Source organism: Ranitomeya variabilis, chromosome 1, assembly GCF_051348905.1.
Source record: "Ranitomeya variabilis isolate aRanVar5 chromosome 1, aRanVar5.hap1, whole genome shotgun sequence".
NCBI lineage: Eukaryota > Metazoa > Chordata > Amphibia > Anura > Dendrobatidae > Ranitomeya > Ranitomeya variabilis.
The window spans coordinates 854,993,854-855,016,724 of NC_135232.1; the positions used below are offsets into that span (position 1 = coordinate 854,993,854).

The window sequence follows — 22,871 nt, forward strand, 5'->3', positions numbered from 1 at the left end:
TGCAGGATCTGAGTCCCTGGCGGCATACTGATGGTAGCCTTTGCTACGGTGGTCCCAGCTCTATACAGGTCATTCACTAGGTCCCCTGTGTGTTTCTGGTATTCTTGCTCACCGTTCTTGTTATCATTTTAACCCCACGGGGTGAGATCTTGCGTGGAGCCACAGATCGAGGGAGATTATCAGTGGTCTTGTATGTCTTCCATTTTCTTATTATTGCTCCCACAGTTGATTTCATCACACCAATCTGCTTGTCTATTGCAGATTCAGTCTTCCCAGCCTGGTGCAGGGTTACAATTTTGTTTCTGGTGTCCTTCGACAGCTCTTTGGTCTTCCCCATAGTGGAGTTTGGAGTGTGACTGTTTGAGGTTGTGGACAGGTGTATTTTAGACTGACAACAAGTTCAAACAGGTGCTATTACTACAGGTAATGAGTGGAGGACAGAGGAGCCTCTTAAAGAAGAAGTTAGAGGTCTGTGAGAGCCAGATATCTTGCATGTTTTTAGGTGACCAAATACTTATTTTCCACCATAATTTGCAAAATAAATCTTGCCAAATCAGACAAGGTGATTTTCTGGATCTTTTTTCTCATTTTGACTCTCATAATTGTGGTCTACCTATGATGTCAATTACATCTTTTTTAAGTGGGAGAACTTACACAATTGGTGGCTGACTAAATACTTTTTTTCACCCACTGTAGATGTCATGTATGGATCGCTCATACTGAGAGATCACATGACTACTACTCAAACCACTTGAGAGGGGTAAGAGGCAGGGACATCAAACTGTGCATCTTCCTAATCCTCTTGCATCTCTCCTGTTAATAGATCATGCTCTTCCTCTTCTGTTGGCTTCTGTTCCCCTATACCTTGGGAAGAGATAGGGGTACAGAACCTCAGCCAGGTCAACAAGACAGCACGAATATTTCTGACAAGCAATATTCCTACCCAATCCAAACTTGCCCTTCCACTCAGAAATAAATAACAAGATTAGAGTATTTATTTTAAGACTGAAATGTTATTTTACAGTTATTATGAACTTTGACGTTTACATTAAATGCCTGGAAAGAATGGAGGCAGTTCATTTCTAATCAGATAACACATAAAGTGGTCCAGTTATTGAGCCTCCTCCATTTGAATCATGATACTCCTCCTTGCTATACTAAGGGTATGTGCAGACGATCTGGAAGTAGCAGCGCTTTGGATGCAGTGCATGTTTGCTGCGTCTAAAGTGTTGCCGTCTATTGAATAGAGGTGAATCCACAGGTATTCACTGAACCGTGCTGAATCACCGTGTCTAATACTTCCTATGAGTGAAATTTCTCTTGCGGAGGTTCACGTCTCCACAAGAGAAATTGACATCCTGCGGTGTGGAGAGACGCGCCGCATGTCCGTCTTCGTGGCTGAGCCGAGGGCGTTTCCGGACGCATAGTGGACATGCGATTTCTTGAAATCCAATCCACTATGCTGTAACATTTTGACACTGCGGGTTGGACACTGCACAAGTACGCAGCGTCCAACCCGCAGGATTTACTGATCGTCTGCACATACCCTAACAGTCTCAGTATTGCCAGCACTTCATATTTAGAATTAGTATTCAAATATTTCTTCAAACCAAAAAATAAATAATGAAGTCATTATCTCTGCTGATGTTTCCAAAGAGCCTGATGATGGGACAGCTCAGCTCCCAGCTGTCAAGATGTCGTCCATTGTAAAGTATAAGTTTCAATCTAAGAGAAAATTGATCTCTGTAGTCTCCTGTTATCCAAATCTTTGAATATTTCATCATCATCTTGTCCCTGTGTCTAAAATAATTCTGAAATTATTACACTGTGGTTTCCGTTTTCTTTGTAGTTTTTGAATTAAGGTATTGACATAATATGTCTTTCTCTTGTAGATACCTAAAAAAAACACACACACACAGAAAATTAAATTCTAGTAACATAGATATAATGTTGAAAGAAGACACAAAGTCATTCAGTTCAACCTACTTTATAATGTAATATTGAAATAAGAAAAGAAGACTTTTTTGCAAATATAAAGTCCAGGTTCATAATATTCAGATATTGCTCATTAGAGAGGAACTGTAACTAGGTAAAAAGTGGCGAGTTCCTGCTGTTGCTTTATTTTTGGTGCTTTCCTGAGAATTACGATTTTCATCATGTCTACCCCAAAATGGTACCAGTAAAAATGTCTGTTCTGGGTGCAAAAACAACAATCCCTCACACAGCACTATCAACCAAACATGTAAAATTTTATGGTGACAGAAGCAAACGTTTTTTTTCCTTTTGTTATAAATAAAAACATATTTTCACTACCTAAATAAAAAAAATATATACGTTTTGTAACGTCATAATTGCACTGACCTGGAGAATCATATTGCCAAGTCAGTTTTACTGTATGGTAAATAAGGTAAATAAAAATAATACTTGCGGTATTGTGCTTTTTATGCAAAATTTTCAGTACTTGGAATTTTTTTCCTGTTTTCCAGTACATCACATGCCTTTTTGATGCTTTTTTTGCTTCAGAAATGCACTAAAGACGCATATACATTAGATGAGGATTTTCGCCACGTAATAGAAGTCTATGAGAAGAATCTACACATAAAACTCAGCGCACCCGCAAGAGAAATTGACATGTTGCGGATTTGAAACACGCACCGCAGGTCAGTTTACACTGAGTTAAAAAAGGCACAGTGGGCAGGAGATTTCTATAAATCCCATCCACTTTTCTGGAACTGTAAGATGCTGCATTTTTGACACCACAAAAATTTGTAGCTTTAAAAATGCACCAAAAGGTCATCGTGGGCGCACAGACCAAACACCTAATATACCATTAGGCCTCCTTCACAGGTCAGTATGTCCAGCATGGGTGGTGACAGTTTCACACGAACAGAAGACACTTACACATTTAGATACATTTAAAACAGTGGGTCTGCACACATGTCAGTGTGTTTCCATGGACCACGTGCCCTTGGGCAAAACAGGCTGACATGTCTGGTTTTTACCAGCAGCGAGGATCTCAAAACGCACATGTGCACACTGAAGACACACGGAGCATATCCGTGTGTCATCAATGTGACACATACGGGCGCCTGGGAAAACCGTACATGTAGCGCTATTCCAAGGAGCCGGGTACTGAAGACCATTGTCATCATTGTCGCCTGGTAGGTCATTGAAGTTGTATCCTAGATGCAGGGCTGAGCGATCGCATCATGGCACCGCTCAGCAAAGCTTCCAGATGTAGCTGTTCATCATGGGACATGTGGATTATCAGCAGACAGGTCAGGAGTACTGTGTTTTTTAACTTAAACTTACGTGGTTAGCAATGGGGTCGCCTGATAGACTCCTCTCCATTACTAACCCCTGGGCTTGATGTCAGCTTATAAATCTCCCCCATAATTCACAGATGATGATGATGCTTACTTAGAAATTGTCTTTTGGATTTCTCGCTCTTCCTCTTCATTCAGTTTCTGCAAAATGTTTTCCAGTAGTGGAAGGCTGAATTTAATATACTGTGCCACCTGTTAAGCAAGAAAACCAAATATAAGTGACACAATATCATTCAAACAATAGACAAAACTATGCTACAAATGTTCAGTATTTATACATCGCCGCTGATCTCTTCTGCTTCTCTGTCCATGAGGAACATCCTTGCTATGTTTCCAGAAGGCCCCTGTAAGAGTCTTTCCCAGAGCGGGCAATCTGTGCTCTTCAATTTTTTCTTTTCTAAATGAAAAAATATATATTTTAGTGGGTCAAAATAATTCACTAATATTTTAAATTAAAAAAGAAATATAGTTGAGGAAGGTAAAACAATATATCTTCATTGTCTTCCATCTTTTCTAGTCTTGGTACATAGAGAAGGACAAGCCCTTGGAGTTACAGTTGCATATTTACAACTATACTGCCCCCTAGTGGAACTACAACAATTCTTCTTTTATATTATATCACATGTACAGATCTATGTATCATAAATGATGACACTCAGGAGGTATACGTCTGACGACAGTGTGTAAGCATCTATCCACCATAGGGACACACTGCTAAAAATTGTACATTTTTTTGCTGTGAACCTCTGTATAGTAAATTGCAATCTGCTTGGTTTTTCTATACAGTTAAGCTGTATACAAACAGATATTGCCTAGACAGAGATGGAAAAGAACCATTTTCGCCTCTGTCTCATAAATAGGGGATATGTGTCACGGGGAGACTAGGTGAGCGAGAGCTAATAACCCGGGCCCCTGCAATTTCCCTCAGACTAGGGAAATCCTGACTGCCCCTCTACCTGGAGTTTACACTCCTAGGCTGAAATCACCGCCCACCACCCAGTGGTAATACACCAATACCCACAGTTAGCACAGACAAGGATAAAGGAAAATATACACCATGCCGCAGTCACTCAGGAATACACTATAAATGTGCAGGGCAAAATAAATACAAATATAGGAAGGAGTAAATAAGACAAAGGAAAATACACCACCAGCAATGAATCTCCAACAACCAGCTCTCCACTCCAGACCGAGATAACAACGCACAAGACAAAAGCTATAATCGGCGACGCCCAATGATCAGGAGAACTATTTAAAGGCAATGGGCATGGCCCAGCTTCCAATCCGAGGATCAGGTAAATTAACCCCGGAACAGCTAGATAAAATCTAGCCGACGCCAATGAGCACATAGTGGTCAAAAGCGGAATTACCTCTGTCTGTCGAACGACCTGGTCTGAACAGAGTCCGACATGACAATATGGGAACATTTACACTGAGAGCTTTTCTCTGTCTTTGCTTTAACCTAAGGGGATGAATGCAGCCTAAGAAGATCCTAAAACTGACCAAGTATAACAGGTTGCCCAATTTGGTCTCTCTCTTGGCGGCTGTAACAGTAAATTATGACAAGATATGAATGGCAGCATTTTCAGCACCTACATGGCACATACTGCTCTATGGTTTGTCTTCTTGCTAGACGCCTGATTTAAAAGGCTTGTTCCACATACTGTTGTAAGAAACTAGAAAGGGGGTCTGCTCAATTTTCAAATACAATGATACTTTAGTCCATGGGCTCTGTCTGGTCTTACAGTGCACCCAGATCAAGTGAAGGTAATGACAGAGAGTCCATGCTTCGCGACTTATGACCACTTTCACAGGACAGTTTTTTCTTAATATTTTACATTATTATGTCTAAACCAAAACTAAGGGCGTGCCCAAAAAAATCAAAAAGGTAGTGTTATTTTTCTTTTAAACTTTTTCTCAGTCTACTTTGTAACCCTGGATTTGGATTTTAAATATGATTGTTATATAACGACCAAACTACTGCTCTGTGAAAGTATCCCAAAACGGTTGTTGTGAACTCTAAATTCAGAAAAACAGGTAGTGCTGTAGTAGCCTGAAGACATACTACGTTAAGAAACAAAGCTAAGGAGAGGAAGGTCTTGGAGATGGAGATTTTCCCAGCTACATATTGTAGTGACAGATATAATTAAAGTTTGGGTCTAGCCCATAGTGGGAGGAGCAAACCCCAATAAAAGGGAACTACTGTACTTCTTGATAGTCAGATAGGGAAGTTCAGTAACTAAGGTCAATTTCAAGCTGCAGTGGGCAGGAAGCTATCGTTTAAGGCAGTGGGAAGCCTAATTGGAATCCCTTGCAGACATTCCTACAATGTCTGCAGCCTAGGACTCGGTACAGATACTACAAAGAGTGCCTTATCTTCTGGCGTAGAGAGGAAGTAGGATGTGGAACTGCGTTAAGAGAAAGTAATGGATCCCGGGTGCACTGCAGAACTGGACAGGAAATTCCTGAGGCTGAAATGCACTGCAGAACCAGCTAGCGTGGAGATCGTCCAGGAGGAACAGAGAGTAATGCTGGAAATGAACTGTACTAAGGAAACAAGGAATAAGAAGTGTTGTGCCCGAAACTGCATGTTGCAATCTGAACTTGAACTGTCCAGTAAACTGATACGTGCTGAAAAGCACTGCATGTCCCCTGAGTTATGTGCAGCCACTCCTGAAGATGAGGCCTAGAGAAAGCGGAGGCTGCTGCCTACAATTGAGTGTGATGCACCCCACACTAGACAGTACATTGGGACTGTGACGCTATTCTCCTGTAAAGTGCCAGTGCGTTATGGAGCAGCAGCTTGTCCACGGTTACCGCCTCGGTCACTTTACAGCTGCACTCACTTCTCTGCAGCAACTATCGCCACTCTTAGAGCAGCACGTCATCAGAGGGTGGTATTGCAGTTCCTTCTACATTTTCTTGTACCACTGCCATCTGAAGACATCCTGGATCCCTGGTGATAGACGCTGCAAGAGTTATGAATGCAGCGCCGGCACTCACAGCTTCTATCCCTGCTCCCCTGCAAGAGTTATGAGAGCAGTGCCGGCACTCACTGCTTCTATCCCTGCACCCCGACGACGTCTTCTTCCAAAAAAGCTATGATGGCACCAGAGATAGAATCACAGAGTCTATCATCATGGATCCAGGACATCTTCAGACGGCAACGCTTTCCTGATGATGTCTTGTTCCAGAAGGAGCGACAGATGCTGCAGGCAATTAAGTGCAGACTCTGATTCTAGCAGTTGTGATAGAAATCACAGTTTTCTCTACTGCAGATGTAGCAGTACTTTATATTCTGAGTCCTTTAGAGCTCTGCCCACACCAATGATTGACAGGTTTGTATGTATATTGTTCTAGAGATATTTTATTGATGATAAAACACTGATTTTATTAAAACAACAGCACACAGCTCAGTAAGTGAAACTTCACTGGAATCAGGTTCTCAGCCTTTACATCATGCTGCTCTCATGTTGCATAGTGAAAAACTGCTGTAATTTTACCCTTAAAGAGAGCCTGTCGGCACGGTTTTGTAACGTAAAGTAAAGACATGGCTGTAATGGCGCTGTAATACTGATTTGATTAAACCCTTTGGTAAAGAAATCTTCTTTATTATACATGTTTAATCATCATTTTTCTGCTGATTAGATGCTGGTGCACAAGGGCTGGACTGTACACTGAGTCTTCGCTCTGTCTTCTTCCCCAGCCTCTCCACCTTCCTTCAGTCTTTGAATAACAGGTCACCGTTGAGATTGCAAACAGAGGAAGCAGGTCATTTAGAGACCAGATGCAGGCAGACAGTCAGGGAATCATAGGCAGGAAGAGGACCCAGTGCACGGTCTGGCCCCTGTGCACCGAAATGTAATTAGCAGAAAACTTCAAATGGTGATTGAACAAGAAGAATAAAGCGAATTTCTTCACCAAATGTATCAATCAAATCTGCATTAGAGAGCCAACACAGCCTTGTCTTTACTTTACATTACAAAATCATGTTGACAGGTTCTCTTTAATTGTGCTTTCACAAATATATTTTTCATGAGACTCTCCATTTAGCAGGTCCCACACTTATCTTGGTTTTCACCCTTCAATTCCTTTAAAGGGATCTGGACTTGCAAGAGGAACACCTAGAATGCATCCACAGCTGATAGCTGGTCAATTGAACTGGCAGAATATAGTCAACAAGCTGGGTCAAAGTCATAGAGGGCCGATACAAGACACAATTAGGTGGCAAGGACGAGGTAAAGGTGGTAACCAAGGTCAAAACCAAGAAGACAGAGTCAGTGAGAGAATCATGAGGCAGGTGGAATGTTAAATCAAAGCATGAGGAATTGTTCATTATGATGACCTAATGGACTGCAAGGAGCCAATACATGGTTCTAGCACAGGGAACCTCTTCTGTCCCTGTCTGCTCCTGGTTGTGTGAACTTTATTTTCAAACGTTGAGTGAGTTCACTTGCTGATATTTCACCAATAACAAAAGTAAAAAAATCACTTACCGTATATACTCAAGTATAAGCCGACCCGAGTATAAGCCGAGACCCCTAATTTTTCCACAAAAAACTTGGAAAACTTAATGACTCGAGGGTGGGAAATGCAGCAGCTACTGGTAAATTTCAAAAATAAAAATAGATGCCAATAAAAGTAAAATTAATTGAGACATCAGTAGGTTAAGTGTTTTTGAATATCCATATTAAATCAGAAGCCCCATATAATGCTCCATAAAGTTCATGATGGGCCCCATAAGATGCTCCATATTAAAATATGCCCCATATAATGCTGCATAAAAGGTTAATGATGGCCTCATAAGATGCTCCATAGAATATTATGCCCCATATAATGCTGCACAAAGGTTGATGGCCCCATAAGATGCTCCATAGAATATTATGCCCCATATAATGCTGCACAAAGGTTGATGGCCCCATAAGATGCTCCCTAGAATATTATGCCCCATATAATTCTCCATAATGGTTGATGGCCCCATACGGTGCTCCATAGCATATTATGCCCCATATGCTTCTCCATAAAGGTTCATGGCCCCATAAGATGCTCCATAGCATAACATCCCCCTTATGCTGCTGCTGCGATTAAAAAAAAAAAAATGACATACTCACCTCGCGTCGCTGGGTGTCGAGTGCTGCCAGAGAAGGCGGGGACACCGGCGCGCTATGGGGGCCAGGTGCGGGAGTCGTCGCTGGCTCAGGACACCGGCACTTGCGATATTCACCTGTCCCTGTTCCACCGCTGTGTCTTCCGGGTCTCTGCAGTGACTGTTCAGGCAGAGGGCGCGCACTAACCATGTCATCATGCCCTCTGACCTGAACATCACAGCCAGAGGACACGAAAGACAGAGCCCCGCGGTGGAACGGGGACAGGTGAATATCGCATGGCTCACCCCCTCCTGGCGTGGTCTCTCTGAATGTCCCTGCTTCTCCAATGGTCTCCGGCGCGCGCCAGCAGCTTGTTCCCGTGTTCAGCAGTCACATGGTACCGCTCATTAAAGTAATGAATATGCGATCCACCTAAGGAAGTGGAGTCGCTTCCATTTTCAGTACTTTAATGAGTGGTACCACGTGACTGCTGAACACAGGAAGAGCTGCAAGCACCGGAAACCATTGGAGAAGCATGGCAGTGCAGAGACCATGCCGGGAGCGGGTGAGTATGAGGTGACAGCCGCCACTCCTGCTGCTCCCCCTCCCCTGCCGACCACCTGGGACAATGACTTGAGTTTAAGGCTACTTTCACACTAGCGTCGTGCACTGCACGTCGCAATGCGTCGTTGTGGATAAAAAATGCATCCTGCAAAGTTGTCTGCAGGATGCGTTTTTTCTCCATAGACTTTTATTAGCGACGCATTGCGATGCAGTGCCACACGTCGCAACCGTCGTGCGACGGTTGAGTCGTGTTTTGGCGCACCGCCGCCACAAAAAAAGTTACATGTAACGTTTTTTGTGCGTCGGGACCGCCATTTTTGACCGCGCATGCGCGGCCAAAATTCCACCCCCTCCTCCCCGGACCTTACAATGAAGCAGCGGAAGCGTCTTAAGACTGCTTCCGCTGCCAACGTCGGGCATTTTCTTCACAGTATGCGTCGGTACGTCGGGCCGACAGCGCGACGGCCCTGTACCGACGCTAATGTGAAAGCAGCCTAAGCCGAGAGGGGCACTTTTAGCCTAAAAAAATTGGGCTGAAAATCTCGGCTTATACTCGAGTATATATGGTAGTTTATAGATCACACTTGTGTTTCATGATGGCAATGACTCGAAAAGTTGTTTATTTCTGTAAAAAGTCGCATAGGACCTTCACACACACACATACACATATGTGTGTGTATGTATATATATATATATATATATATATATATATATATATATATATACTGAATATTATTTATTCCAATTGAAATTATATCAGTAAGGTGAAAGAAAAATACTCACCTCCTGAGGCATGAATAATGTACAGTGCAAATTCATTTGGGTTCGTTTCAATCTGTCAAGCAAAAACATTACTATGATTAATATTAAAGATAATTATTATAAAAGATTAGAAAATAGAGTGTTTATGACTTCCACAATCAATATAATCCACTAATAAGGGGTTGTGGCGGACAGCATTCAAATTTGATCTTTCTTTGCTAGTCTTTTTAATAATTCCCAGTTTATTGTTGAAAAAAATACACGGAAACTTTGAATTCTGGAAATAATAGAGTAGAAAAATCATACGGTACATTCCCTGCAAACAAGTGGAATTGTTATTGGACTCAGTAGGGCAAAATTACTGTAATGCACAAGGAAATTGCATCAGATTTCTTGCTCAATTTGCACCCAAAACCGTCTTGCACTTGCATAGTACTTATTGTGCTTTAGGAACTTTTTTGGAGTGGCTAGATGAGAGGTGTGGCTAACAGGAAATGGGTGGGGCTTAAAATGGCAGTGGCTAAAATGTAGCATATTGCACAAAAATGTAGGCTCAAAATTGTAAAGAAAGCTAACCAACCAAGATGTGGTATAAAGTTAAAGCCTCAATTCATCATTGTTTTTGGACCTTTTTTCCAGAGTAAAAATGGTTCTAATGGTGACTTTTTAAAATTTTAGCCTTATTTATTTTTTAATTTGTACTATTTTTAGACTTTCTTCATTATGCTGTTTTTTTATTTTCTTTTGATCGACAATGCGGGTGTAGTTTTTAGGCATTCTTCACATGTGAGTGTCTTCGGTACGTGTTGTGACAGTTTTCATGGTGACATTAAAGTTCCATAGAGGGACTAAATAAAAATGTTTTTAAAAAAAATTGTAAAAATACTTAAAAAAAAAAAAACACAAAAGAAGTTAAATAAAACATTTAAAAAAAATATAACAATAAATACATATATTTATGTAAAACAAAAGTACACATATTTGGTATCACCGTGTCTGGAACGACCCAATCTATAAAACTGTCATGCTATTTATCCCTTCAGTGAACATCGCAACAAAAATGGCATAAAAACTATGCTTTTTCAACACACTGCACAAAAAAATGGAATAAAAGTGATGCAAATAAAATGGTAACACTGAAAACATCATTTTGTCTCACAAAAAACAAGCAGCCATACAGCTCTGTCAGCGGAGAAATAACAAAGTTATAGCTCTCAGAATACAGGTATGCAAAAAAAATGTTTTTTCTATAAAATAGTTTATTGTGTAAAAGTGTCAAAACATTTAAAAAATTATATAAATGAGGTAGCACTGAAATCTCGCTGACCCGAAAAATTAAAATGCGCTATCATTTTTATCACACAGTATTAAAAAAGAAAACAAATTGCTGACTTTTGTTCATTCTGTCTCCCAAAAATCAAAAATGCCACAAATTGGTACTAATATAAACATCAACTTTTCCTGCAAAAAACATGTTCTACTTGATTCTGTCAGCAGAAATATCAGAAAATTATTGCTCTCCAAATATGGCAATGTAAAAACTCATTTTGAAAAAATCTAAAGTGTTTTTTAGCATGTGACAACAGCCAAACATAACAAACAATATAAAACTGGTATGGCAGTAATCGCACCGACCCGCAGAGTAAAGTCATCTAATCACTGATATCGCTCCAGGAATGGCATAAAAAATAAACACCAATTTTTGACCTGCTGCTGAATGGTTCATTCTGCCTCCCAAAGATCACCGTAAGGCCGGGATCACACATTCGAGAAATACGGCCGAATCTCGCATGATAATACCCGGCCCTGTCGCCTGCACTCCGGAGCAGAGCGTGCGGCCACATAGCAATACATGGAGCCGCATGCTCCGCTCCTGAGTGCTGGCGGCAGGGCCGGGTATTAACATGCGAGACTCGGCTGTATTTCTCGCATGTGTGACCCCGGCCTTAGGCTCAGCTCACATTTAACCTACGCTCTACACAGAGGCTTTCCATATCAATTTCTGAAATATCTTATTCAGATATAGACTGTGTACCATGGTGGTCTCTCCCAGAACTACTTTTTACTAACAATGGAACCTGAGTTACCCTGACAATGCAAGAAAGAAAGCCAAAGCAAACAGACAATTCTCTATACTCTTCCTTCTAGACCTGTCCTCCGCCTTCGACACAGTTGACCACTGCCTCTTACTACAGATCCTGTCTTCCTTTGTTGTCAAAGACCTTGCCCTATCCTGGATCTCCTCATACCTTACCAACTGCACATTTCCTACTTCCTACTTTCCTACTTCCTTACTACCTCTTCATTTCGCCCCCTCTCTGTTGGAGTCCCTCATGGCTCTGCCCTAGGACCCCTTCTCTTCTCAATCTATACCCTTGGCCTGGGACAACTCAAAAAGTCCTGTGCCTTCCAGTACCATCTATAGTGTCTGATGACACTCAGATCTACCTCTCTGGCCCAGATGTCACCTCTCTGCTCTCCAAAATCCCAGAGCGTGTATCAGCCATATCTTCTGTCTTCTATTCTCGCTTCCTCAAACTCAATGTAGACAAATCTGAACTAATTATCCTTCCTCCATCTCGCACACCTTCCTTACCTGATCTATCTATCACAATAAATTAATTCACACTTTCCTCTGTCCTAGTAATCTGCTAACTCGAAGTAACCCTTGACTCTGCCCTGTCCTTTAAACCACACATCCAAGCTCTCGGCACCTCCTGTCGCCTCCAGCTCAAAAATATTTCCAAAATCCATCCTTTCCTCAACTCTCACTCTACCAAAATCCTTGTGCATGCCCTATTCTTCTCCTGCCTCGACTACTGCAACATCATCCTCTGTGGCCTACTGTCATGTGGGACGCTGTTCAGACCAGGTCGTCCGACAGACAGCGGTAGTTCCGCTTTTGACCACTATTTGCTCATTGGCGTCGGCTAGATTTTGTTTAGCTGTTCTGGGTTTAATTTACCTGATCCTCGGATTGGAAGCTGGGCCATGCCCATTGCCTTTAAATAGCTCTCCTGACCATTGGGCGTCACCGATTATAGCTTCTGTCTTGCGCATTTGTTATCTCGGTCTGGAGTGGAGAGCTGGTCGTTGGAGTATCGTTGCTGGTGGTGTATTTTCCTTTGTCTTATTTACTCCTTCCTATATTTGTGTTTATTTTGCTCTGCACATTTATAGTGTATTCCTGAGTGACTGCAGCGTGATGTATATTTTCCTTTATCCTTGTCTGTGCTAAAGGTGGGTATTGGTGTATTGCATTCACTGGGTGGAGGGCGGAGGTTTCCAGCTCAGGGTTGTATCAGGAGGCAGGGTGAGGTTCGAGGCCTGGACATGCACACCTTCAGTGTAAACTTCAGGTAGAGGGCCAGTCAGTATTTCCCTAGTCTTATAAGCTCTCGCCCACCTAGTCTCATCGTGACATTATAATCGGCCACATTATTTCCATGGATCCCATGATTTCCATAAACCGCCAGTTGAGGGCGCTGTTCCTACAGGTCACTGAGTTGAGGGGGGCAGTGCAGCAACAGGGAATAGCAGTATCTAATGTGCAAGCCGTTGTTACAGATAAAGTTGCTGAACCTAAGTATCCTTTGCCTGAAAAATTTGCTGGGGAATGCAGTAAATTTGTTACTTTTCGTGAGGCTTGCAAACTATATTTTCGGATGCGTCCGACCTCCTCCGGTAATGAGGCTCAGCGTGTGGGCCTGGTGTTGTCATTATTAAGCGGGGATCCCCAAGCATGGGCGTTTTCTTTGCCTTCTGAGTCAGCTGCATTTGACTCTGTGGAGAGTTTTTTTTCTGCACTTGGAAACATCTACGACAAGCCTGACAGAATGGCTCTAGCAGAATCTAAGATACGCACTATTTGCCAGGGGGAGCGAGTAGCAGAGGATTACTGTTCTGAATTCCGCCGCTGGGCGGTCGACACTCAGTGGAATGATTTCCCGCTGCGGATTCATTTTATTCATGGAGTTTCTGACAGGGTTAAAAAAGCCCTCCTGATGTACGAGACTCCTACTTCTCTAGATTCCGCTATGAGTCTTGTTATCCGTATTGATCACCGTTTGCGTCTGGGAGAGCATGTGACGTCTTCTGTGGGAGGAGGTTTGGGTTTACGTGAGGTTGCTGCAGGTGAGCCCATGGAACCTATACAAATCGCAGGGGTATCACATGTTAAGCATCAAGCTCCTGTACATGGGAGGCAGGGAGCCTGCTTTTTCTGCGGTAAAACTGGTCATTTTATTAATATCTGTCCTCTGCTGTCAAAGAAGAATGCAACGGCGGAAAGACTTCTAAGTTCAGAGGGTGTGGAGGAGTCCAATCTGAGCTTGTGTATGTCCTCCATGATGGTATCTCAGTGCATGCTCCCTTCCAAGGTTGTTGTTGCTGGCAGAGAGCTGCCAATCACTGTTTTTGTGGATAGTGGTTCTGCCACAAATCTCATTGATGAGGAGTTTGCGCGCACTGCTGGTTTTAGGATCGAAAAACTGCCTCATCATATCCGCGTGGTCGGTATCAATTCTGCTCCTCTCCCACAGGGGGAGATTACTGAGTTTGTGTCTGAGATTAAACTCCACATTGGGGTTCTTCATTCTGAGCAGGTTACATGTAAGGTGCTTAAGAGTCTTCCGGCACCATTGGTTCTGAGTTTTCCATGGTTGTCTACACACAACCCGGTGATAGACTGGAAAACTCAGGACATAATTCAGTGGAGTGATTTCTGCCAGGAGAATTGCTTGGCCACATGTGTTGCTGCTGTGACTTCAAGTGTCCCTGAGTCACTTCTGGATTTTGTGGATGTGTTCTCTGAGAAGGGTTGTTCAGAGTTGCCACCACATCATCCCTATGACTGTACTATCAGGTTTAAACCAGGGGCTAAATTGCCCAAAGCTAGGATGTTTAACATCTCCGGTCCGGAGAGACAAGCGCTAAAGGATTACATAGCTGAAAGTTTGAGCAATGGGCACATCAGGCCTTCATCCTCTCCGGTGGCAGTGAGGTTCTTCTTCATTAAGAAGAAAGATGGTGGACTACGACCGTGTCTGGATTTCCGGGAGTTAAACCAGATTACGGTTCGTGATCCATACCCTATGCCATTGATACCGGATTTGTTCAACCAGGTGGTATGTGCTAAGTGGTTTACCAAGCTTGACCTCAGGGGGGGCGTGCAACCTCATAAGAGTCCATAGAGGTGATGAGTGGAAGACGGCTTTTAATACCCCTGAGGGCCATTTTGAAAATTTGGTGATGCCATTTGGGTTGACTAACGCACCTGCAGTGTTTCAGCATTTCATAAATGATGTGTTCTCGCATGTTTTGGGGAAATTCGTTATTGTGTACCTTGATGACATTCTCATATATTCTTGCGACCGTGACACTCATTTAGATCATGTCAGGCAGGTGTTACAGCTTCTCAGAGAGAATAAGCTGTATGCAAAACTGGAGAAATGTGTGTTTTCGGTACAGGAGTTGCCTTTCTTGGGCTATATCGTGTCTGCTTCTGGTTTTAAAATGGACGCCACTAAGGTGCAAGCGATGTTGCATTGAGAACGGCCTGATAACCTGAAAGCACTTCAGCGGTTCCTTGGGTTTTCTAACTACTATAGGAAATTTATCAAGGATTTTTCCACCGTTGCTAAACCGCTAACTGACATGACTAAAAAGGGTACCAATTTCTCCGTTTGGCCTGAGGCTGCTGTGTGCGCATTCGAATCTCTTAAAAACAGGTTTGTTTCGGCCCCCATTCTGGTGCAGCCAGATGTATCGAAACCTTTTGTGGTGGAAGTCGATGCATCTGAGGTTGGTGTTGGGGCGGTGCTGTCACAAGGCTCATCCTTGAGCGGTTTGCGTCCGTGCACCTATTTTTCCAAGAAATTGTCGCCCGCCGAACGTAACTATGATATCGGCAACAGAGAGTTGTTGGCAATGAAATTGGCCTTTGAGGAATGGTGACACTTCTTGGAGGGGTCGATTCATCAGGTCACTGTTGTTTCCGACCATAAGAATTTGCTTTACTTGGAGTCAGCCAAGCGTCTGTCCCCCAGGCAGGCTCACTGGGCATTGTTTTTCACGCGGTTCAATTTTGTTGTCACCTACAGACCGGGGTCTTAAAACACTAAGGCAGATGCTCTGTCCAGGTGTTTTCTGGGGGGAGAACCTCGGGAGGATCCAGTACCCATCCTCCAAAAGGGTGTTGTGGTTTCGGCTCTCACTACCGAGGTGGAGGCTGAGATTGCCGAGGCTCAGGAGGAGGTACCATCTGAGCTTCCTATCAACGAATCTTTTGTACCGCTTCATCTCCGCCTAAAGGTTTTGGCGGAGCATCATGATGCTGTTCTGGCTGGCCAACCAGGGGTTAGAGGTACCTTGGAGTTGGTGTCACGTCGGTTTTGGTGGCCCAAGATCCGACAGGACGTGGTCTCATACGTGTCAGCTTGTACCACGTGCGCTAGGGCTAAGACGCCCCGCTCCCGTCCTGTTGGCACACTACTTCCTCTTGAGGTACCTAGTAAGCCATGGACGGAAATCTCCATGGATTTCATCACTGATTTGCCCTCCTCAGCTGGGAACACGGTCATCTTGGTGATTGTTGATCGGTTTTCAAAAATGTCGCACTTTGTGTCTTTGCCTTCGTTGCCTAACGCTAAGACTCTGGCTCAAGTATTTGTGCAGGAGGTGGTCAGACTTCATGGGGTTCCGTCTGACATCGTGTCTGATAGGGGGTCTCAGTTTGTGGCAAAATTTTGGAAAGCATTTTGCTCACGGCTGGGGATCAAGTTGTCCCATTCTTCGGCGTTTCATCCTCAGTCAAATGGTCAGACTGAGCGTATTAACCAAAATTTGGAACAGTACCTACGCTGCTTTGTCTCTGATAACCAGGAGGAGTGGTCTACCTTTCTTCCTTTGGCTGAGTTTGCCATCAATAATCACCGCCAGGAGTCGTCTGGGGAGTCTCTGTTTTTTTGTGTTTACGGGCTACATCCTCAATTTTGTACTTTGAGTCAGAGGGGCTCTTCCGGCGTTCCGGAGGAGGACCAGTTAGGAGCACAATTGTCATCAGTTTGGAGGAGAGTTAAACAGCGCCTGTTGAGTGTGGGTGCTAGGTACAAACGTGTGGCTGACAGTAGGCATGTGCCAGGTCCGGACCCGAGTGTGGATGACTGGGTGTGGTTATCCACAAAAAACATAAGACTCAAAATACCGTCCCTTAAATTGGGTCCACGGTTTATTGGTCCATTTAGGGTCACCGCCGTCATTAACCCAGTAGCGTACCGACTGGAGCTCCCTACGGTGTATAAGATACACAACGTGTTCCACCGGTCTCTTCTGAAGAAGGTGGTGGGTTCTGTGGATGCAGCACCTATGCCACCTCCAGTCTTGATGGATGGTAACCTGGAATTTGAAGTCTCCAAGGTGGTTGACTCTCGTGTGGTGCGCCGCACTTTGCAGTACTTGGTACACTGGCGTGGTTATGGGCCTGAGGAGAGGTCCTGGGTACCAGCCTCGGACATTCATGCGGATCGGCTGGTCAGGTTTCTTCATTGTCGCCATCCGGACAAGCCGGGTCCTATAAGCTGTGAGGGCCCTGGGGTCCCTCGTAGAAGGCGGGGTACTGTCATGTCGGACGCTGTTCAGACCAGGTCGTCCGACAGACAGCGGTAGTTCCGTTTTTGACCACTATTTGCTCATTGGCGTCGGCTAGATTTTGTCTAGCTGTTCCGGGGTTAATTTACCTGATCCTCGGATTGGAAGCTGAGCCATGCCCATTGCCTTTAAATAGCTCTCCTGACCATTGGGCGTCACCGATTATAGCTTCTGTCTTGTGCATTTGTTATCTCGGTCTGGAGTGGAGAGCTGGTCGTTGGAGTATCGTTGCTGGTGGTGTATTTTCCTTTGTCTTATTTACTCCTTCCTATATTTGTGTTTATTTTGCCCTGCACATTTATAGTGTATTCCTGAGTGACTGCAGCGTGATGTATATTTTCCTTTATCCTTGTCTGTGCTAAATGTGGGTATTGGTGTATTGCATTCACTGGGTGGAGGGCGGAGGTTTCCAGCTCAGGGTTGTATCAGGAGGCAGGGTGAGGTTCGAGGCCTGGACATGCACACCTTCAGTGTAAACTTCAGGTAGAGGGCCAGTCAGTATTTCCCTAGTCTTAGGGAAATTGCAGGGGCCCGGTTATAAGCTCTCACCCACCTAGTCTCATCGGGACACCTACCTTCTAACACTCTCGCACCCCTCCAGTCCATCCTTAAAGGGAACCTGTCACCTCCCCCAGGCATTTGTAACTAAAAGAGCCATCTTATGCAGCACTAATGCTGCATTCTGACAAGGTGGCTCTATTAGTTCGGTCCCTGGCACTGCTGAAAGAATCGCTTTTGAAATGTGTCCCTCATGCCATGAAATCGCCACGGGGGCAGGTCTTTCCCCCCTAATCCAGACGCCTCACAGCCATCAATCATTCAATCATGGCCTCTGCGTGTCCTCCCAAGACCTCCTTCTCTCCTCCACGCTTATTCGCTCTTCACCCAATTGCCTCCAAGGCTGCTCCCGAATATCCTCCATCATCTGGAATTCTGTGCATCAACACGTCCGGTTATCCACCACATCTGGATCCTTCAAATGGAACCTGAAAACCCATCTCTCCAAATAAGCTTACATCTTGTAATGACCACATGGTCACCTCAACACCATCGGAACTACTGCTACCCCTGATATACTGTCTCCTTCCCCTTTAGAATCTAAGCCCGCAAGGGCAGGGTCCTCTTCCCTCTGTATCAGTCTGTCATTGTTAGTTTTGCTTACTGTATGTGATATTTGTATTTTGATGTAACACCGTCCAATGTACAGCACCATGGAATTAATGTTGCTATATAAATATTAATAATAATAATAATAATAAATTTCACACACATCTAGCCCAGTTTGGTTTGGACTCCTGAGGACTTAAAGGCTCAAAGCTTTTCATTGTTGAGGACCCCACTGAATGGGAAGTTTCTTGGGCCCTCAAGAAGTGCCTCTCAGCAGCTCGTTCAAAGGACCAACCAAATTGCAGAGACTTGGGATAAACCGCAGGTTATATCCCACCAATCCCAAAAAGGCTCTCACCTCTTGCAAGGTTCTCGGCTGAAGACACTTCTGCACAGCATCAACCTTACTGGCAGCTGGCTGTACTACTTCGAGAGTCATCAAATGACCCAGGTATTTTATACATTCTCAGAAGGAATGGCATTTTTTTAGCTTGATCTTCAGTCCATGGTCTCGAAGTCCCTGCAGGACCTACCGTAATTTCTGTAGATAATCCTCGAATAATGTCCCCAACACCACCACATCGTCCAGCTAGATCAACACGAACTCGAAGTTCAAGTTGCCCAGGCAATGTTCCATTCCCTGCTGAAATGTCCTAGGTGCATTTGAAAGACCAAACGGCATTCTGTTGAACTCGTAGATTCCCATAAGGAGGATGAACACTGTCTTTGCCTTGTCTTTCTCTGCTATTGGAACTTGCCAGTATCCACTTGCTAAATCAAGGGTGGAGAAGTACTTAGCCTGAACCAGATTAGATAGTTATTCTATGATCCGGCAGAGAGGGTAGGTGTCACGTGGTGTGTGACAATTCAATTTTCTGTAGTCGCCACAGAAGCGGAGGGATCCATCCTCCTTACTTACCAATACCACTGGCACCACCCAAGGACTCTGGCTCTCTAGTATGACCTCGTTGTCCAACATGCTGGCCACCATGTTCTTTTCTTCTTAGCACACTTTTGAAGGAATCTGGCAATAGTGTTCCTAGATAGGAGGAGTATTCCCGGATGGAATCTCATGCTCGGTGGTAGAGGAGCAACTAAAATCTCTCCTATGACAAGAGAAGGCTTCCTGAAATCTTCCAGAAGCCTCTGCTGGACAGGGGTCAGTGTCCTCTGATCCACTCTCATCCGATCCATTATCATTCAGCCATTCCACTCAGTAGTCTGGTTTTCTTTCCTGGCCACTTCAACAGCATGAGTACAGGCTAAGATAAGATTGGGCTTGAAGTTGAGCTCTTTTCTTCGGAGTATCTCTCCATTAGGCAAATAGACCAGCCAGCAGTGTACCCCCTGGTATAGTGACTGCACTATCCAGCATGTTAATGTAAAGGATGGGCACACAGTCATCTTTCACAGTTGCTAGCACATGGACCATCAATGGTCTTGTCTGGGACCCCTCCTAGAATATCTGCTCAATTTGCATCGCCAGCCCATTCAGCCTTTGATAGGCCTCCACAAATAACATCATCAGCTGTTCGCTTTTCAGTGCGATCACCATTGGTATACGTGAAGGAACTTTCACCAGGCCCACAAGACGACCGGATGAGGTGCTTTTCTGAAAGCTGCAACTTCTCACCACCTGCTGCAGGACCCTCTGGGTTGGCTGGTGGTTGTTGTGCATTTGCAGTACCGTGGCCCTTCCTTGGCAAACAGATGGTGATCCAGATCACGTGATATGTTCATTCCCAAAATCACAATTATTCTCCACCTTGGGGTTGATCCACCAGAACCACTCTTTCCGTGACAATGTCTTGGCCACATAGCTTCACTCTCATCCACATGGTTCCCTTCATGAGCAACTGGCCATTGTTAGCTGCTGTAAGAAAACCTCCCATCTTAGGGTTCCATCATATGGCCGAAATTGCTCTCAAAGATCTCTACTTTCTGTCCTTCAAAATCAGCCTCTAGCACTGGACTGCATGAATACAAATCTTGTTCTCCATGCTGTGGGCTTTACAAATCAGCTACTGTAGCGGTTGGTAGTTTAAAGCTGGCCCTATCATCTTGAGGTGGGTCTCAGCTTCACAATCCCTGGCTCGATGGCCAACTCGTTGACAATTTCTGCACAGGAGCCTCCTGAGTCTCTGAGTACCAGATGCATTTAATCTGTGTGGCCTCCGCACCCGAGTTGGGACAGATGAAAGAGCTTGGGGAGACAAATCAGCTACTGTAGCGGTTGGTAGTTTAAAGCTGGCCCTATCATCTTGAGGTGAGTCTCAGGGTCACATTCTCTGGCAAGATGGCCAACTCGCTGACAATTTCCGCACAGGAGTCTCCTGAGTCTCTGAGTACCAGACGCGTTTCATCTGTGTGGCCTCCGCACCCAAGTTGAGACAGATGAAAGAGCTTGGGGAGACAGACCTGTCTCCAGAGGTTTGACAGGTCTCATTCGTATCTGGGACACTTCCAGTCAAAGGTCTTTCAGTTCTGCTCCCAGAGCCTGAACCACATCCTAGAGAGTCTCCGAGTCTTCAGACCTCACCCAGCTTCTCATCACTTGAGCACTACTCACTACTTTCTCCACCACAGGCATGGACTTCTCTTCCCTCTTTATTGCAGCAAGGTAGACATTGTAAAACGTCAGGTCAGCTGTCATCCAGGTCATCTCTTACAACTTGTCCCATAGGAATTTCTTGGCTAACCCAGCTATGAACTGATCCTGCAGCAGACTATTCACCTCCTGGAAAACTCCCATAGCTTTGGTATACCGCCACTGTACTTCATTCAACATTTCTTGCAATGCATTGAAGTATTGAATTAGAGTCTTGGCTTCCCACTGTAGCCAGTTGAAAAAGAAACTTTGCAGTTGAATCACTTTGGCAAGCCCCTCTGGATTCCTTCCAAAAGCACTAGTATTTTGTCTAAGGTGTCCCTTTCGGACTCGGGCCATTCCATTAATGTCCGTCTGGTGTTGCATTCCAGGGCATTCAGTACTATTTCTGCACACAACTCTGGGACCAAGTTGCACATTTTAATAAAACTCTTCATCCTTTCTGTCCAGTATTGTAATAACATATTTTTGCAGTCATATTTTGGCAAATGCTGCAATAGCACCCTGACCAAAAGGTACCCCGTTGGATCCAATGCTGTGGCAAGCAGGTTTGACACCTGAGCCAGGACCATTGGCAATAAGGGATCATTTCCCTCCATGTTCCTGTCCATGGCAATAGCTGTATCCTGCCAACTATACCAACATGACCGTGTACCGGGGTGGTCTCTCCCAGAATACAGCATGCCGAGGACAAAGCTCATGACCAAACAATTTGTCAAGGAACTACTTTTTACTAAAAACAGAACCTGCATTACCTTGACAATACATGAAAGAAACACAGTTAAATTTCACACACACCTAGGCTGGGTCGGCTAAAACCCCTGCGCTACACGACCGATAGATCCACAATGTTCTATCGGATACACTATAACTTCCCTGACCTGTGGTTCAGCCTAATGTGGTAACCGAGAATTAACCAAAGGCAAAAGAAAAATTAGATGGGTGCAAGCTGTGGTCCCTGCAGTGGTGTATCTCAGAGATTCAAAAACGTAATAATTCTCTAAGTTTACAATTTTGTTATGCTGTATGTATACAAGTTCTTCGTAATGAGATGAGTATGTAGCTCTGGTTATACAGTTCTAGTAGCAACCAATGTCTCTAGCTGAGAACTTGCGTTACAAGTAGTGTTGAGCATTCCGATACCGCAAGTATCGGGTATCGGCCGATACTTGCGGGTATCGGAATTCCGATACCGAGATCCGATACTTTTGTGGTATCGGGTATCGGTATCGAAACAACATTAATGTGTAAAATAAAGAATTAAAATAAAAAATAGGGATATACTCACCTCTCCGACGCAGCCTGCACCTTACCGAGGGAACCGGCAGCCTTCTTTGCTTAAAATGCACGCGTTTACTGCCTTCCGTGACGTCACGGCTTGTGATCGGTCGCGTGCCGCCCATGTGACCGCGACGCGACCAATCACAGCAAGCCGTGACGTAATTTCAGGTCCTGAATGCCTAATTCTGCATTCAGGACCTGAAAATTACGTCACGGCTTGCTGTGATTGGTCGCGTCGCGGTCACATGGGCGGCACGCAACCAATCACAAGCCGTGACGTAATTTTAAAATGCGCGCGTTTCCTGCCTCCCGTGACGTCACGGCTTGTGATTGGTCGCGTCGCCCATGTGACCGCGACGCGACCAATCACAAGCCGTAACGTAATTTTAAAATCCTGAATGCCTAGAATTAGGCATTCAGGACCTGAAAATTACGTCACGGCTTGCTGTGATTGGTCGCGTCGCGGCCACATGGGCGGCACGCGACCAA

The 22,871-nt window shown here is 44.4% G+C and overlaps 1 protein-coding gene across 1 annotated transcript in view; it reads right to left on the reverse strand.

Annotated features, from left to right (window-relative positions):
* Nucleotides 1-973: 973 nt before the first annotated feature.
* Nucleotides 974-22,871, reverse strand: part of RASSF6 (Ras association domain family member 6) — a 105,798-nt gene continuing 83,900 nt past the window's right edge. Inside the window, exons 8-11 of the mRNA XM_077276997.1 lie at nucleotides 9,761-9,812; nucleotides 3,605-3,723; nucleotides 3,421-3,518; nucleotides 974-1,896 (exon numbers count right to left, since the gene is read on the reverse strand). Of these exons, the coding sequence (XP_077133112.1) occupies nucleotides 1,821-1,896; nucleotides 3,421-3,518; nucleotides 3,605-3,723; nucleotides 9,761-9,812 (345 nt within the window). The 3' untranslated portion in view covers nucleotides 974-1,820. The remainder of the gene's footprint in view (nucleotides 1,897-3,420; nucleotides 3,519-3,604; nucleotides 3,724-9,760; nucleotides 9,813-22,871) is intronic.